At 51.4% G+C, this 16,389-nt stretch overlaps 1 protein-coding gene across 1 annotated transcript in view; it reads right to left on the bottom strand.

The window, feature by feature from the left end:
• The window catches only part of ELK3 (ETS transcription factor ELK3), a 61,432-nt gene that overhangs the window by 24,417 nt on the left and 20,626 nt on the right, over positions 1-16,389 (bottom strand). The window contains exon 2 of the mRNA XM_079142876.1: positions 11,121-11,329. Within this exon, the coding sequence (XP_078999002.1) occupies positions 11,121-11,327 (207 nt within the window). The 5' untranslated portion in view covers positions 11,328-11,329. The remainder of the gene's footprint in view (positions 1-11,120; positions 11,330-16,389) is intronic.

Here is a 16,389-nt window from a genome sequence, read left to right as displayed (position 1 = left end):
AGAACCAGGAGTTTGAACTAGCAGACCCTGGATTCACCAGGGCAGGTCCACCTCTATCATGATAGATCTCCTCTGAGAAGGGAGCCCACGGGTGGGAAGGACAGAGGAAAATGGCAAGCACTCCCAACGACCCTCCTCTGGCTGCGCACACACCTTGCAAGATGCACCCTGCTGCCCTGTTCTAAAGATGAAGCGGTCAAGGGTCACTGCTCTTTCTTGGCCAGTGAGGTTAAACCCATTTTCTACCACAGAGGGTTGAGTTAGATGCAGGGAGGAAGAGCCATATAATGGAAACTTCTCGCCATCTCAGAGAAACGCACAGTGTTCACATTTCCTCGTGTCTTTAAATATACATTAGGTGAAAAAGGATAGCCTGTGTGGAAGGACCCTGTGATTTTAATGAAATTATTTTCTTTATAGATATATGTTTAAATGAAAAAAGAAAGAAAAAAATTAATCTTATAAGATGTATATAGGATTTAAATGACTTTCCTATTTCTTTTGGCTTGGCTGCATTTTCACGTTTAAAAAACACTACTCTGTATTATGTATCACTTGGCAAATGAAGACAGCCCAGGATCGTACAGCTGGTAAGCAGCGGGGCTGAAGCCTGAACCCAGCTGTTCCAGAGCAGAGCCCTGAGCCGCTGCTGTTCCATCAGCTCACCCTCTTCCAGAAGGCCCACAGGCTGCAGCTGAAGTGAATCCACCCTGTGCCCGGAGCTCCGCAGCTCAGACCTGGGAGCGCCTGGAAACCAGCTCCATGCTAAGGAAGCACGTGGCTGTCCTAGGCCCTGGGCTAGGCGGGGCCTGGCTGCCCTTTGTCGAAAGCTCAAGTTTGGAACACGTACACTCACACCCACCCACCCACACCCTGCTTCGAACTTCTAAGAATACAGTGCTGCCAATAAAGGGCTCTAACTCCACCTCTGAAGTGGCCAACTCCGCCGCCTCCTGGGGGAGGTTTTCTGGGGGTTTCGGTTGAGATTTCTTTCTTTCCCGGCACTGGTGAGCTGCAGTGTGAACTGTCTCACCAAATTCGGTGGGCCTGAGGTTGTGGGTGGGAGGGCTCCTTGGTCTTGCTGCCTGGGCATCCGTGGTCCCCAAGGCGCTGCCAGTGAGAAGAGCCATCTTGCTGGCCTGACACTGGACCTGAAGCCTCCGACTGGACACTGGTCTACCCCTTCCCACTTTTTGGCTAGATGCTGCTTCTCACCAGACCCGAGCCCTGACTCTGCTGGCTCCTAACACTCAACGGTGTCTGCATCGGTAAATCGTGGAAATATTCCCATTGCCCCCGCTGGGTGAGGGGGTTGCTGCGGTGACCTTCCTCTGTGGCTGCACTGCCCTCCTCCGGTCCTGGCAGCCCCTGTGGGAGCTTGAGGGCCCACAGGTGTTCTGGGTGTATGCTCTCCTGGCTCTGCCACCTGTTCACTTAAAAATCGCCTCCCAGGCTAGAGATGGTGCTCAGTGGTAAAGCTCCGGATTCAATCACCAGCACCACATACAAAAAGTAAAGAATAAAAATAAAACGAAAGAAAAATCGCCTGCCCTCTAGGGTCCTCACTCGCTCAAGAGGAAGAGGCAATAGGGAGTGTGGAGTGGTTTCCTGGGTCCTTTCCTGCTCTTGAGATGACAGATTCCTGTGACAGAAGGACAGGCAGCTGCTGGCTCCTCACCCATTCTACCTGTATCTGGTCCAGCGAGGTAGACAGAGTGACAGCAGGAGAAGGAAGGGGACACAGAGCAGGCAGGGTGGTCACTGAGTACAGGCAACCTGGAGAGGTACAGGCAACCTGGAGAGGAGCAGGCAGAAAAGGCAGAAGGGATGAAGAGGCCATGCTGGGCAGGCAGCTGGGAGAGGATCCGAGGCAGTGGGACTGGGGCTGGAGGGTAAAGGGACTTTGGAGTCTATTGGGGGAACATAGGGTGCTGGGGGGTGGTGTACAAGCAGCAGTGTGCCCAGTGCCAATCTGGCTTTCTTTAGGAGGCATCTCCTGGAGGCAGGGGTGATGGGGGGGGCCACTTGAACCAGCACCTCCAGGGCTCAGCTGGCTCAGAATCCTGCCAGCAGTCCTTCCTCTGTCTTAGTCAAAACATGTGGGAGGGGCGTCTCTCCCTTCTGTGGGTCTTGGGGTGGTAAACCAGCAATGTGAGGAGCATACATTCCAGTCTGGGCCCAGGGACCTGTAACATGATCCTGCAGCATCATAATCCTAAGTGTGGAATTTAGGGGTAAGACTCCTAGGCCGCTGGGCACAGTGGCACAGACCTGTAATCCCATCGGTTTGGGAGGCTGAGGCAGGAGGTTCGCAAGTTCGAGGACAGACTCAGCAAATGAGCAAGGCCCTAAGCACTGAGTGAGACCCTATCTCAAAATAAAACATAAAAAGGGGTTGTGGCTCAGTGGTAAAACGCCCCTAGGTTCAATCCCCAGTAACCCCCTCCCCCACAAAAAAAGACTCATAGGCCGAGAGCTGTTGGTGGTCAGCTGCTTCATCATGGATTCATTATAAAACTCCTGGAGACTCAGATTCCCCACTCTCATGATCCACTACTGACCATGAGGACAGGTACGTTAGGATTTAGAAAATGAGTTAATAAAAGTAAAAATACCTAGCGCAGTGCCTGACCAAAAACAGAGTGCTCAACACACGTGAGCTTCCCTTCTTATGTCACCAATTTGGGGTAGGAACTGAGCACAGGCAGGAGGTGGGAAGAGGCTGCGCAGAGGAGCCGCTGGCAGATGGCGGCTAGGGGGTGGTGGGATGGGAATGTGAGGGTTCTGTCGGTTTGTCTACACAACCCCTCAATTTTCCTGCAGCTAAAAGCCTAGAAGCAGGACCGTTGGTGCTGGCACATGCAGACTCGGTGTGGGCTTGGGCAACAGCCTGACGCAAGTGGATTTGGCAGGCTGCAGGAGCTCTGGCAGCGAGCGCCGAGCGCAGGAGCATCCTCATCAATGCGGTGTTGACGGTGCTCCCAAGACTCTGGCTCATCCTTGTTCCTTAGCAACTGCCCTATTTGGGGGAATGCTTAGTGCCACAGGAAGCTGGCTTGGAAGCCTGGGCAAGACAGGAAGCACCCCCAGGTACATGCAGTGTTGGTCCCCTCCCCCTGCAGCCCGGTCCCCTTCTGCCGGCTGCTATCTCCCGGGGCAAGGTGACCAGATTGGAAGACCTCCAGGAGGCAGTTCAGCCACTCCACAGGTCTCAGGCAGCTTCTGGGGCCAAATGCTGCAGAGAGGCCCTGGCTATCCCCCTGGCCCCCAGACAAAAGCCCAGTTGCCATCTGTTGTTCCCTGAACCATCTGAGCAACTGAAATGGGATGAAGGGGAAAAAAAAAAAAGATACCCAACAAAACACACAGGCTCTCAACACTTGGTCCCATGGCTAGGCAAGAAAGTTCCTTCCATGCACAGGCACAGGACACCACAATGGAGTCAGGAGATGGGTCTTCCGTGGAATTCCACAGCTAACAAAGGTGTTCTAGAAAGTTCTGTGCTATGAACATTTTCTGGACTTCTGTGCTTCCTCTGCTGTGACAATATATCTTTTTATCTTCACAAAATTTATTTTGGGGATTTAAGAATTCCACCAGGGCTGGGCTTCTTGGCAGTGGACCTCAGACGTGTTATCATTAGTACGAATGTTCTTCATCCTGGTCGCACACCCAATGTATAATGAATTACCCGATTACGTTAAGAAGGCGAGGAGTTCTACTTCCAGGAGGATGTTGCCAACGACTTTGTCTCCACGGCTCTCTCTAAACCTCTTCCAATTAATAAAGGAGACCCAGTACACTGTGAGGCTAAGCTGGTGCTGCCGCGGACACAGGATTTCTCATTCTGTCACCACTTTCCTCTGCTGATAAGAAGGGAACTGACAGATCATCCAGCACCCCCGCCCCCCGGGAGGGGCATTCACCACCGACAACCAGGACAAATGGTCTGTTGGACAGAAAAGGATGTGGGATTGTCTAAGTTTCCAGGTCTTTCTGCAGCAACCTAGAGAGCCTGTCTCTGGCTCCTCATGAACAGAAGACAGCTGCTCACCTCATGTGATGCCAGACTCCACCATCTTCCTCTCCCCCCTGGGGTTTCTGGAGCAGGGCCCAAGGACCCTGGCACTGCAGGTGGGGCCAACTCACCCAGTGGGGACAAACAGATTCATGACAACTGGCCAAAAAGATCAGAACAGTGGGATCTGATGTGCAATGGCCAATGCCAAGAAGAGGAAGAGCTTTTTATTTCTAAAATATGTAATGTGATCGTGGGGCACTCTCTTGCTTTCACCCCTCCATTGGGTCTCTGGGGAAAGCACCAACTGTAGCAGGCGGTACCCCCTGTTCCACTCCCCACTCACATTCCAACCTCCTTTCTTCCTGGGTCCCTAAATAAAAACTCCGCGCTTGGAAAAGTCACACTTGTTCACACTCCCTGCCTTGGCATAGGCTGTCCCTTTGGGTATATTCCTTCCCAACTTTTCCCAGCTGGGTAAATTCATTCTCAGACCTGGAGACAGGCCAAGTGTCCTAACCTCAGGAAGCCTTCATCTGCTTTGTCCCCTATCCCGGGAGGATTGGGTATCATATCCATAGCACTTCCCATGATTTGGGGGGGAAATTTTTTTCTTTAAATATTTTTAGTTATAGAGGGACGCAATACCTTTATTTTATTTATTTATTTTTATGTGGTGCTGAGGATGGAACCCAGTTCCTCACCAGGCAAGGCAAGCACTCTACCACTGAGCCACATCCCCAGCACCAGGGGAAATTTTTGATTTGCATGTCTGTATCCCCCATCAGCTTCTGAACAACCCCAGGGGAGCGAGAGATTTTGTCAAAGGAATCACTGAACAAAGAGCCCTGTCCACCAACTGGAGGCAGAAGCAAGCTAAAAGCCACCCAGAACTTATTTAAGGAGTGCAGAGATGCCATGAATCCCCGCAGTCCCTCCTGCCCCTTGGATCTGGCCCACAGGTGCGTGGTGGTTGTGAGGGCCACTTACAGGCAGTCTCCCATCTCACCCGGAAATGAAAGATAGAAAAACTGATCCTGCCCATTGTTGTTAAGCAACAAAAATAGAGTTGTTAGCCTGTTAATAAATACAATCTCTGGAAGAAATTCTTATAATTACATCAGTAAGTTTACCTCCCGGAAAACTCAGTTTAAACCTAAGAGGGGGAAAGAACAACCCCACCCCAAACTGCCAATCATCATGGCTACATGAACAAACCCATCTCCCAGGACTTAAAGTGACACTGAGGAAATCAGGCTGTGTGGTAGTGGTGACCGTGAAATGCTCAGGCTCCAAGTAAACGCTCAGTTCACTCTCCACCAGCTCGGGCTTCTGCACCTCAATGCACAGCCACAGGTGCCTCTGTGCCCGCCTGTCCCTCCAGCTGGCCAGGGGTCCTTCAGTCCCCAGCCCCAGGGGATACAGCATGCTGCTCCTGGCCCGGGCATCTCTACTCTGCGGTGCTAGCTGGGTTTGTCCAATGGACTTGTCAAAAGCTGCACTTGGGGAAGGTCATCTTTGGCAGCAAAACCTGCATGTGTTAGGGAGTCCACAGAGTCACGGGCGGAGGGAGGAGCTGCAGAGGCTGGCACTAGATCTCAGCCACTGCTGACCCAGGACAGAATCCCGCAGAGCTGGCTTTTCTTCCCATTTCAGCCTTCTCTTAAGGTCTTCTGCTGCTCCAGATCAGCCAAATTCCCAGAGACTCTGACTCCCTCCAAGGTGGGACTGGTCTCCTCTACCATGTCCTCGCCCGGGGCACCTACAGCAGGTGCTGGCGCAGTGTGATGCACCTGCTGTTGAACTGAGTGTCACACCTGTCACTGAGTCTACCATTACACCTGCTGTTGGGCCGAGCAGCTGTTCACACCCTGGGAAGCAGTTTTTAGAATTTCCTGAATCTGAACCCTCATCTCTAAGGCTTTCCCTTTATTATGTAATTTTGAAAATCTGAATAAAAGTCCAGTAGTGTCTGAAAAATAGGTACATGTTATAGGAAGTGTGTTGCCCCCAAAGATCCTGACTGCTGGTACCTGTGGCTGTGTCCCTATTTAGAAACAGGATCTTTGCAGATGTGACCAAGTTAAGATGCATTCGTACTGCATTAGGATGGGTCTTCATCCATTGACTGTGTCCTTACAAGGAGAGACACGGAGACACAGAAGGAGAACACCATGTGACAACAGAGGAGGAAAGAGTAAGGAGGCTACGAGCCAAGGCGTGTCCAAGTCTGACGGGCACACAGAAGCAAAGAAGAGGCAAGGAAGGAGCCTCCAGACAGTCAGAGCAGCCCAGCCTGCTGCTGACACCTTGACTTTGGACATCTAGCCTCTAGAACTGTGGGAGAATTCATTTCTGGTGTCTGAATCTACCCAGAGCTTGTGGTAGTCTGTTACAGCAGCCTGAGCTGACTAATGCAGCCCAATCATCCAAAGGAAGCAAGTTTGTTTTTTTTTTAAATTGATGCAACTTCTATGATGTGAGTGATCTGTATCTGAGTAGGACACATAGGCACCTTTGTTTAGCATTTACTGAGCAGCTAATATGTGCCAGAGGCTGTGTAAGGTACTGGGGCAACAAGAGAGGTGCTGCGAGAAGGACACCTGTGTAAACAAGACTGTGACATAAAGCAGCAGGCTTACAGGCATGCTCTTGTGGAGCGTGGACCTACTGGGTGTCTGACGCTGTGCTGAGCGCCTTGCACACATCCTCTCTCTTAACCCACAAGCCAGGCAATGGGGGAGGCACTGAGACTGCCCCCACTTCCCCTGGGGGAACAGAGAAGGCTGGGCTCTAACCAGGGCACCAAATTCACAGCCCACAAAGGCACTAAGGGCACAGGGAGCCTTTGACAGCTCAGGTGCACAGAAGCTTGATGCAGAGGGCAGGAAGGGTCAGCTAAATTCGAAGATGCCTCTGGAGTTTCCGCAGCAGTCTTGACATAAAAACAGAGGCGACCGATAGAGAAACCACCTGTGCCCATCAGCAGGCATCAAGCACGAAGGAGCTCCCGAAAGCTCTAAAGCGAACATGGCCGCTGTTCCAGGACCCGGCACCCACCTCTGCGCACCTGTGCAGGAAGGTGGCGGAAAGGTTTTCACTTTCTTCTCTACGCTCGTCTGAATTTCGCAAATTACTGATAGAAAATATCATCCACCTTGTTACCCCGGCTAAGGCTTTGTCCACCCGCCAGTCACCCGAGGGTGTCCAGGTCACTGTTCTCATCACTGCCCAGGTGTCAATGCAGCTAATCCCCTGCCACCCAGGGGGTAGTCTTCACTGAGACCCAGAGAGATGGACAAACTACCTCCACCAGAGCTGGACTCAAGCCCGGCCCGCCAGCCCTGAGCTGGGAGCACCTCGCCATAATAACCTGGGTGCTGATGCGAGTTACTGGAACCATGATTAAAGGGCTCGGCCAGCGCGACTCGGGAGCGCGTGCGTGTGTCCTCCAGTGACCTGGCACAGTTCTGTACACACTTGCACTGTTTTCTCCTCTGCCCATTTTTAATATTCTGGAATGAGCTAAAAATATAACATATAACATATAAAAATAATGATATTCTCATGCTTGTCAACTCTGGCAGGGAAACTTCCCTATTAGGACAAACCAAGGCATTGCCATTTCAGCCAAGAGTGAAAAGATGAGAGCTAGCAAAGGACAGAAGGAGAAGACAGGGAAAGAGAACTGGCTGCCGGGCTAGGGAGTCACCCCCTGTGTCCCTTGCAGGCTCTGGGAAGTGTGAGGGAGATGGAGGAGGAGGAGGGGGAAGAGGAGAGAGGAGGGGGATGAGAGAGAGGAGGAAGGAGGAGGAGGGGGAGGAGGAGGAAGAGGAGAAGGGGGAACGGAGGGGCAGGAAGAGGAGGAGGGAGAGGAGGAAGAGGGAAGGAGGAGGAAGAGGAGGGGTAGGAGGGACAGGAGAAAGGGGAGTAGGGAGGAGAAGGGAGATGAGGAAAAGGAGGAAAGAGGGGGAAGGAGAGAGAGGGGGAGGGGAGAAGAAAGAGGAGAAAGGGGAGGGGAGAAGGGATGATGGAGAGGAGGAAAGAGGGGAGGAGGAAATGGAGGAGTGGAGAGGGGGAGGGGGAGGTGGGGAAGGAGGAGGTGGGAAGGGGAAGGGGAGATGGGGAGGGGAGGGAAAAGAAGGGAAGGGGGGAGGAGGAGGGAGAGGAGGGAGAGGAGGGGGAGGAGGGAGAGGAGGGGGAAGAGGGGGAGGGGGAGGGGGAGGAGAATGACCACCACACTGACAAGCTGACAGCGTCAGCCTGAGGACACCAAGGGTGCCCACACGGCCCGGGCTTCACATTCACAAGGACCCTGCACCATCATGTCCCTCAGGTTGGAGGGGGAACCATTTAAGACTGCCGTTACTGCAGGTGGAAAATGTCAGTTTGCTCCAGTTGAGTTCACACAGATCATCAGTCTTGCTGGCAAAATTGAAAGCGTTCACCATAAAATGTAAAATAAAGCATCACTAACGTCACCTTCTTTTTTCCTATCTCGCCCTGCCCTCTTTACTTCTCCCTCCCACCCCCTTTCACTCGCCTCCTTTCTTCCCTTTCATCTTCCTTCCCCTCTCCTCCCTCTGCTGCTTCTTCTTTTTTTTAAACTGCTTTAAGAGTCTGCTATGGCTTGAGGTGTCCCCCACGAGTTCGTGAGTTGCAAGCTCGGTCCTCAGTGTGGCGATGTTGGGTCAGAGGAACTTTAAGAGCTTTGGCTCAGTGTGAGGTACCAGGTAACTGGGAAGACTGCCCTCAGGGGAGGTCAATCTTCTTGTGGGACCTCGGTCCTGTGAGAGTGGGCTGTTACAGAAGAGTGAGACTGAACCCAAATATTTTAGGCTTCCCGTCTCATCATGTCATCTCTTTCTCTCACTCGCGCTCCCACCACAGTGTCATCCTCCATGTTGGGATGCAGTCAGGGGGCCCCTCACCAGAGCAAGTACCATGCTCTCTAAAACTATGAACTAAATAAACTTTTTCTTTACAAGGCATCAGTCTCAGGTATTTTGTTACAGCAATACAAAATGGACTAATAAAAATCTAACTTTCCATCTTACCCATCCCTTGAAAGCACTTCCTGTGGAAGAGTCAAACTGCCATGTCAGCATGCTTGTGTGGATGCATGTGGGATGTGGAAGGAAAGACATGCTGCATCCTCTTCTGGTGACCAAGCCCACAATGACACAGTAGGACAACAGGCTTCTCCTGCCCACACCATGAGGTCCAGATGCTGCTCAGAGGCTGCTCCAAAGTCCCATGGCCAGACCCCTGCTCTGCCCCAGCAGGAGAGGAAATAGACAAGGCTGGCAAGCAACCCCCAGTGGCCACCTGGGCCCCAAACCTTGGGCTCAACATTCTACACAGCATCTGCTGGGATTTTAAATACTGGAGATCTTGACGACAAAGCAAATGTTCTTGTAATTTCTAGGTTATAATAAGCCCTGGGCAGCCTGACTGCCTACCTGGAATTCACATGTACAAAGGAAGAGAATGTCCCAGAAGGCATCACGTGCCTGCGCCTTTGGCGAGGAACCCTCGAACACCAGCTGGGCTCAGATCTGGGCCCTGCCTCGCACAGGCTGCCTGAGCGGGGGCAGGTTTTTCAATCAAAGCCCCAGGTTCTCATCTGTACAAGCAGGAGGCTTCGGCAGCACGGGTCTCACGGGGTGTTGCCTGGTTTAAAGCGACAGGGGAAGGAAGTGCTCAGCACGGAGCCTTGTACACCTAACAGAAAGTACCAAATGTACTCGAAGACCACAATAAACGCTTTCTCTCCAGATGAGAAAATCTGCCACAGGGATGGGGACAGTGGAAACGACGGTGGCTTTGCCAACTGCGAGCAGTCGTTTCCAGCCAGGAGATCCCTGCCGGCTGCAGAGACACACCTCGGCCCCACACTCAGGAAGAGGTGAAGGGAGTCCCAGGCAGAGATCTTCTTTTCTTTGACACCTTGATTTAAAACAAAGAGAACGCCAAGCTTTTAGGCACGCGGCCAGCATGCAAGCTGGACTCTTTTCCTTTCAGGGCGCCGCGATTCCCAGGGTACGACTTAGAACCCAGGGAAAATGCGAAGCAACACACCATCTGCCGCCTTCAGACGGTGCAATTAGCAAGAAGTGTCTTCCCTCTTAGTGGGACTCTGCATTAAGTCAGGGTTAATTAATTGCCGCATTAAAGGAAAGCACCTTTAGCATTTCAATGACATAATCATATGCAATTACGATCACATAAAGGAACACTTTATAATTAAAGATGTCTTCACTTCCTGAAATGTGTAATCCTTATGTCTTTAATTCCAAAGAGGTTGGCAGACAGAAAGCACTAAATATAGATCAGGATCTAATATTTAAATCAGTTTTTAATTCACCTTTCAATATGAACAGTAAAACCAGAACAAAAGCCTATCGTTACTATGATTGTAAGTTTTTACATCTATGTGACTAAATACTCGGCAACAGAACACTGGCATAGAAATGGTCAACAATTACGGGCCTGAGTGGTTCTGCCCCAGCAGCATATCAACTACTTGTCCAGGAATGCACTAAAACTCACCCCAAGTGTCTCGGCAATTACACTAGATTGTCACTTAACCAAGCGTCCTGTTTCATCTCGGTGACTCAGAAATGGAAATGAACTTTCTTGGAATTAGGGAAGTTTCCCACCACACTGCAAACACCACGTACCGAGCACTGTTCAAAGGACCTGACCTGAAGTGGCTCGGTCGGTCTCCACACCTGGCCTGAGATGGGCACTCGAGGGATCCCTATTTTGTAAGTGGGGACGCTGAAACAATGGAGCCTTAAAAATCAGGTGTCCATGCCTCCACCGCTCAGGAAAGGCCCTCCTGACTCAACTGTAAACCAGAAAGGAGCGACAGACTTTCTAGACTTGAACGCTCCTGTCCCTGGAGCAAGTCAGCATTAGGAAAGCCCCGCCACCTCCTGACTTGTCCTTCGGCAAACTGCAGATGAAACGGAGAAAACAAAATCCACAGTGACATCCACGGGGTTCCAGAGGAGGAAGAACGATCCTCCCAGGGGGTTTTGCTAGGAATAGGGAAGGGGACCCTCCCCAGGCAGGCTCCCACAAGGTCAAGGCTTACCTTGTCATAGTAGTATCGCAACGCTCTGCTCAGCTTGTCATAGTTCATATTTGTCTTGTTTTTGCGGAGTCCCCACAGCTTGGCCACTTCTTCTGCTTTGAGGAGCTTGAATTCACCATCGTTCGAGGTCCAGCAGATCAGATGCTCGTGTTTCTGGTCCAGCAGCAACTGCAACAGGAACTGCCACAGCGTGATTGCACTCTCCATACCTGGAGGGAGAGGAGCCAGGTCAGGAGCCGCCCAGCCTGCCGGGGAGGGGGCTGCAGGATGCCTGCTCCTCCCACAAGGCTCCCATCTCGGCGGGCCACTCGGAACTGGGAAATTCTTTTTGTTGTTCTTTTTAGTTATACACAAGAGTAGAATCACTTTCGATATATTTCTACAAACATGGAATATCATCTCTGCATTTTTTGTAAGCGACTTCGATCCAGAAGTACAGGGAAACCCTGTGATCCTGGAATTCACTACGCACATCTCAGCAAGGGCTAGCCCGGCACTGGGAAAAGGATGAATGACATGACCACTCATGGAATCCATCCCCAAGTCTTCCTGATTGAACGCCAGTGGCTATTCCCGCACACACTGCCCAATCCTTTGTTGGTCAGTCTCGAACCAACAAATGCGGTGCACGTGCTAAGTGCATTTATACAGGGGTCTCCGGGTCCTCTGTCACGTCCCTGGGCATGACTGTCCCTTCCCACAGCATGCTGAGCTTTGAGAGGGGGAAGGGACTCAGTCAGGCTACTCCTTGCATTGCCAGCAGTAACCTGACGTAGCACAAGGCCCGAGTGTGGCAGGGGCCATCAGTAGATCCCACGGGAACCAAAGGACCAGTCATGGCCAGCAGAAGCCCTTCCCAGGCACTTATCCCATGGCAGGTGCACCCAGGGAAGAAGCACTTTCTCCCACTGGGAGAGGAGATACTACAGAAGGCTTTCCTTTGACTATGGAGTAGAGTTTGTAAGTGCTGTTCCTTCTTCCTAAGATGCTATTCCCTTGCTTGAGAGCCTGGTGAGATCCTACTTGTCCATCCCAACCCAGCTCCTGCAGAACCTGCTAGTCTCTCTACTTTAGTCACTGGAGGATATTCGTTAACGAGCGCTGATTCTAAAACAGTAACAACAACAATAATAATTACCCATTTGTTTGATCATTGTTTGCTTAATTAAGAAGTAGGAAATGGCTGGGCTGGCCTCAAGGACTTGCTGTATGTAGATCAGCTGTCCTGAGCGGATTCCTCAAGAGCCCTCACTTTGGATCTGGGAAGGATGGATTGAGGTTTGGACGCTGGGCCAAGGAAGCCAGGACAAGACCAGAGGGCAGAAATCTAGCTTCTGGTATGGAAAATGCACCAGAGAGGGAGTCAAGCCTGATAGAACAAGGGATCGTCCTCTCCCACAGCAAGGAGACAGTGAAGTCCTTGGGACAGCCCAGGGGACAGTAACGGGCAGCGGAAACAAAGATGCACAACTCTGGAAGCCAGAAAATTGGCCCTGGAAGGGTTGTTTGTTCTAATTGATTTTTACAGGTGCATTATAATTATACATAATAGTGAGATGCAGTGTGACATGTTTGCACGTGCTCACAATAAAATGGGGTCCCTTCCATCCCCCAGCACGGGGAGGGTTACTTACATCCATCGTCACTTCACAACCCCCCACCTGCCAGCTCTTGCTGGAGCGGCCGTCAGACCCTGACGACAGTCATCCTTCTCCCTTCGCACACAGGGATGGATGTGACAATATCCAGCCATCCCACAAGGATGCATTTCCTTACTTCCTCTTATGTGTCTCGCCAGAAGAAAGCATCTCATTGTCTCCCAGGGTGAGGGTGCAACACAGTGGAAGGAAAGAGTCAGGAACGCACTCCAAGTACCCAGGGGCGTTTCACTCATGGTTCTTTAAAGGGGACATTCCTTACACAAGTCAGTGTTCACCATGATGGTCATGCAGTCCATACAACGGCCCGTCAGGCTGACTGCCGGGCTCCGTGGCACCTCGTGGGCCCAACTGCCCGTGCGGGTCACCCTCCTGATGATGTGCAAGGGAGCGACAAACCGTCCGTCACTGGTACTAAGAACCGCTAACCATTGTGTCAAATTCCTGGTGTCGTCTTGGCCAAACACATTTAGGGGATGTTCAGAGGAACTTGCCTGAAAGGGCAGAAGGCTGCCAGTGAGCTTGGGGTCTGTGGGGAAGGAGGTTCTAGGCCTCTGGCTCACAAGCCAGGTGGGAAAGTGGTCAGCCACCACCTCCCTCTCCACCTTTAACTGACAAGGATCATCCTGTTCCCAATGGGACAGAGGCAACAGAAACATCCATGCAAATGTTTTACACTGTGCTTCTACCCACCAGGCCTCCTCGGAGCTCCTGGGAATAATCTTTCATGGTATTCCAACACTGTGTATTAGAGGCCCCGAATGTCCTCAACTCTCCCCTCCTCCCTGGGGTCAAGTGGCTGTGCAGTACCACAGGACAGTGGACACGATACTTTATTCTCACCACGCTGACATCTGGACTTGGCCACATGCCTTCATTTGGCCAGTGGACTGCTGGGTAGATGTGTTTATTCTGAACCATGGTCTGAAAGTGTCTCATCTACACTTTTTCTCCTGAGTTTCTATTACTGCTGTGAAGCAGCTATCCCAGAATGAGACCAGGAGCCAGCCTGAGCTCAACCCAAAGCCTGGAGCCAAGTTCCACCAACTAAAGCTGTACCCCTGAAGCTGACTTGTGAGAAAAGTCAATGTCACCATAAGCCAATGATTCTTGGGACAGTTTGTTACCCAGTACTGTGAGAGCAAAAGCTGACTGTTACAATACCTGGCGTATTTGTTTCTCTCTTCACTGGGGCACGTTCATAATGCTGAAGTGTGTCTAGACTCAAAAAAGCAGGCTACCGGATGTGGGGGGCACTGTGACTCTGTCTTGTGACTCAGAGGCCACAAGTGGGCTGGGTGGCATCCATGGATGCTAAGGCCACGACCTGAGGCAAAGACAGAAGAAGGGAAGTGGGGAAGGAAAAAGGAGATGGCAACGAGCAGAAGAGGGACAGAGAGGGGAGGGAATGGTGGGCATGAGGACCCCCTGCTTCAGGGGCTCCCTGTTTTCTGCAAGAGAGGAAGTGGGCCCAGAGGAGGCAAGGAGTGGGAACCAGGAGTCACGGAGCTGCCCTGACAACTCTGAGGCCCAGCAGGGCTGGTGCCGTGGCTGGGGGCCTGGGGGTGCGCGGGAGGATTATTCAGAGGAGCTGACTCAGGGATCAGGCCTCAAGTGCGCAGGGCCCGTTCTGGGCCCGTTCTCCTCCTGCACTATCTTCCGCCTCTCCTTGAGCCTGCCAGATGCGATGACTGCGGTCACATAAAGCTCCACTGCGGAAAATCCAGCCACGCATTGCTCAGCGATGAATCTCCAGCGTTCCCCTCAAGCTCATAATCCTCTCTGCAAAGATGGGGCACTCCTTCTTCCTCTCAGCAGAAGTGATTCTGGGAGGCCGCGGTGGCCCTGGGCAGCTCTGCCCCTACATGCCCCTGGCCGGAGCCACCTGTGATTAAAAATGGGTGCTAGCAGGACAGGGCATAGCGGGCAGTGGGCCACCAGCTGACTACCTGACTCCTGTCCCTCCCTTTGAGGGCGTGGACTGTGTTTCTTTGATGTTTAGTTTAGTTCCACTGTTTATCCTAATTATGATGAAATCGAGTTTCATAATTTACTGTTGTTTTCATACATAATCAGGCATTATGTTCTATCACACCTCTGCCAGCTGCAAATTCTGCCCTCTGGGTTGTTGGAGAAGAAAAAAGTTTCGACATCGTGACGGGAGAGGATGCCCTTCTCCTCAGCTGACGGCTGTCCACGTGAGCAAATCCTTCTGAATAAAAGGATGTTTTTCCTAAATTAATTCCTCGACACCTAGAATCCTTAACGAACTCTGATACCTTAACACACGAGTAGAATAAAGTCGCATTTATCTGGAAGCCACCATAATTCAGACGGCCCCCTGTGGCGCTGATGAATAAACCGTCCAAGAAAGCTGTTGATACTTGAGATTTCCATGTGACACATTATTATGTCAACGGAGGCCTGAAGTTAAGAGATTTCATCAGCTTAAATTCATTTAGTTCACTACCCACAATGCCCAGCTTAAAATCTGTAGAACACACGAAAGAAATGCCAGAAAGCTCTTAAAAATGTTTCCCAAATCATTTTTTAAAATTAACCTGTTTAACTTGCACATTAAAGGGGTGCAGTACATTTCACCACATGCACACAGCACGCACTGATCAACGGGGTCACTGGTGTTTCCCCCTCCTTATCTCTTTTTATGGGGGCAGAGTTTGGGCACCTCTTGCGTAGGTCTTCATAAAACACACGCTAGGTTGCTGTGGACGATGGTCACCTCTGGGCTGCAGAGCACCCAAATTTATTCCCTCCCTCCATCCATGTTTCCAGCCTCCCTGATCCACACCCCCCGTCCAAATCAATCTTCCTTTCTAATTAGAAAATGTTTTTCTTTCCCCTTCCCCTGTCCGGACCTTACTTGGAGTGCGTGAAATTTTATTCAGTGTCCTAATGCCATTCTTTACGGGACCTTGAGCACTGTGCTTTCCTATTAGGGAGCATCGGTCCACTTTTAAAGGCTCACAGCTCTTACAGGAAGAGAAGCCCTCCACTCTCCCTCTTCCTCTGGCCCCACCTCCACCTTGTTTCCTGCAGGGCCTTCCCATCTCTGGATGGTCTCTCACCATTTCTGCTGGAGCTGACCAGAGATGACAGACGGGCACAGCACTTGGCTTGGACCCCCCTCTCCCTGCCACTGCCCTCCCCAAAGAGCAAAGCTGCTGCTATAGGCCTCACTGTTCCTTTTCCTTTGTGTCAGTTGGCTTTCCGTCACTATGACAAATGCCAGAGGAAAACGACTTAGAGGAGGAAAAATTAATTTTGGCCCATGATTTCAGTGGTTTGAGCCTGGTTCCAAGGCAGACACCTCATGATGGAAAGACATGGTGGAGGAAGGAGCTCAGCTAAGGACAGCTGGGAAGCATGGAGACAAAGAGAAAGGGGGTGGGGTGCAGAGTGGCAGGCCAGGGACAAGATATGGTTCCTAAGGGCATATCCGCAGTGACCTACTTCCCCAACCATGCCCCACCTAGCAAGTCTCCTCCGTTCAGCTTTCAATGGATTAATCCACTGATGAGGTAAAGGCCCACGATCCAGTCACCCGCCCCCACAGCTGTGGTGGTGGACCTTACATAATTTCACATGGCTTG

Source organism: Sciurus vulgaris (genome assembly GCF_902686455.1).
Source record: "Sciurus vulgaris genome assembly, chromosome: 5".
NCBI classification, from domain to species: Eukaryota; Metazoa; Chordata; class Mammalia; order Rodentia; family Sciuridae; genus Sciurus; species Sciurus vulgaris.
The sequence above is the reverse complement of the archived record's forward strand: the minus strand, read 5'-3'. Positions and strand labels throughout refer to the sequence as shown.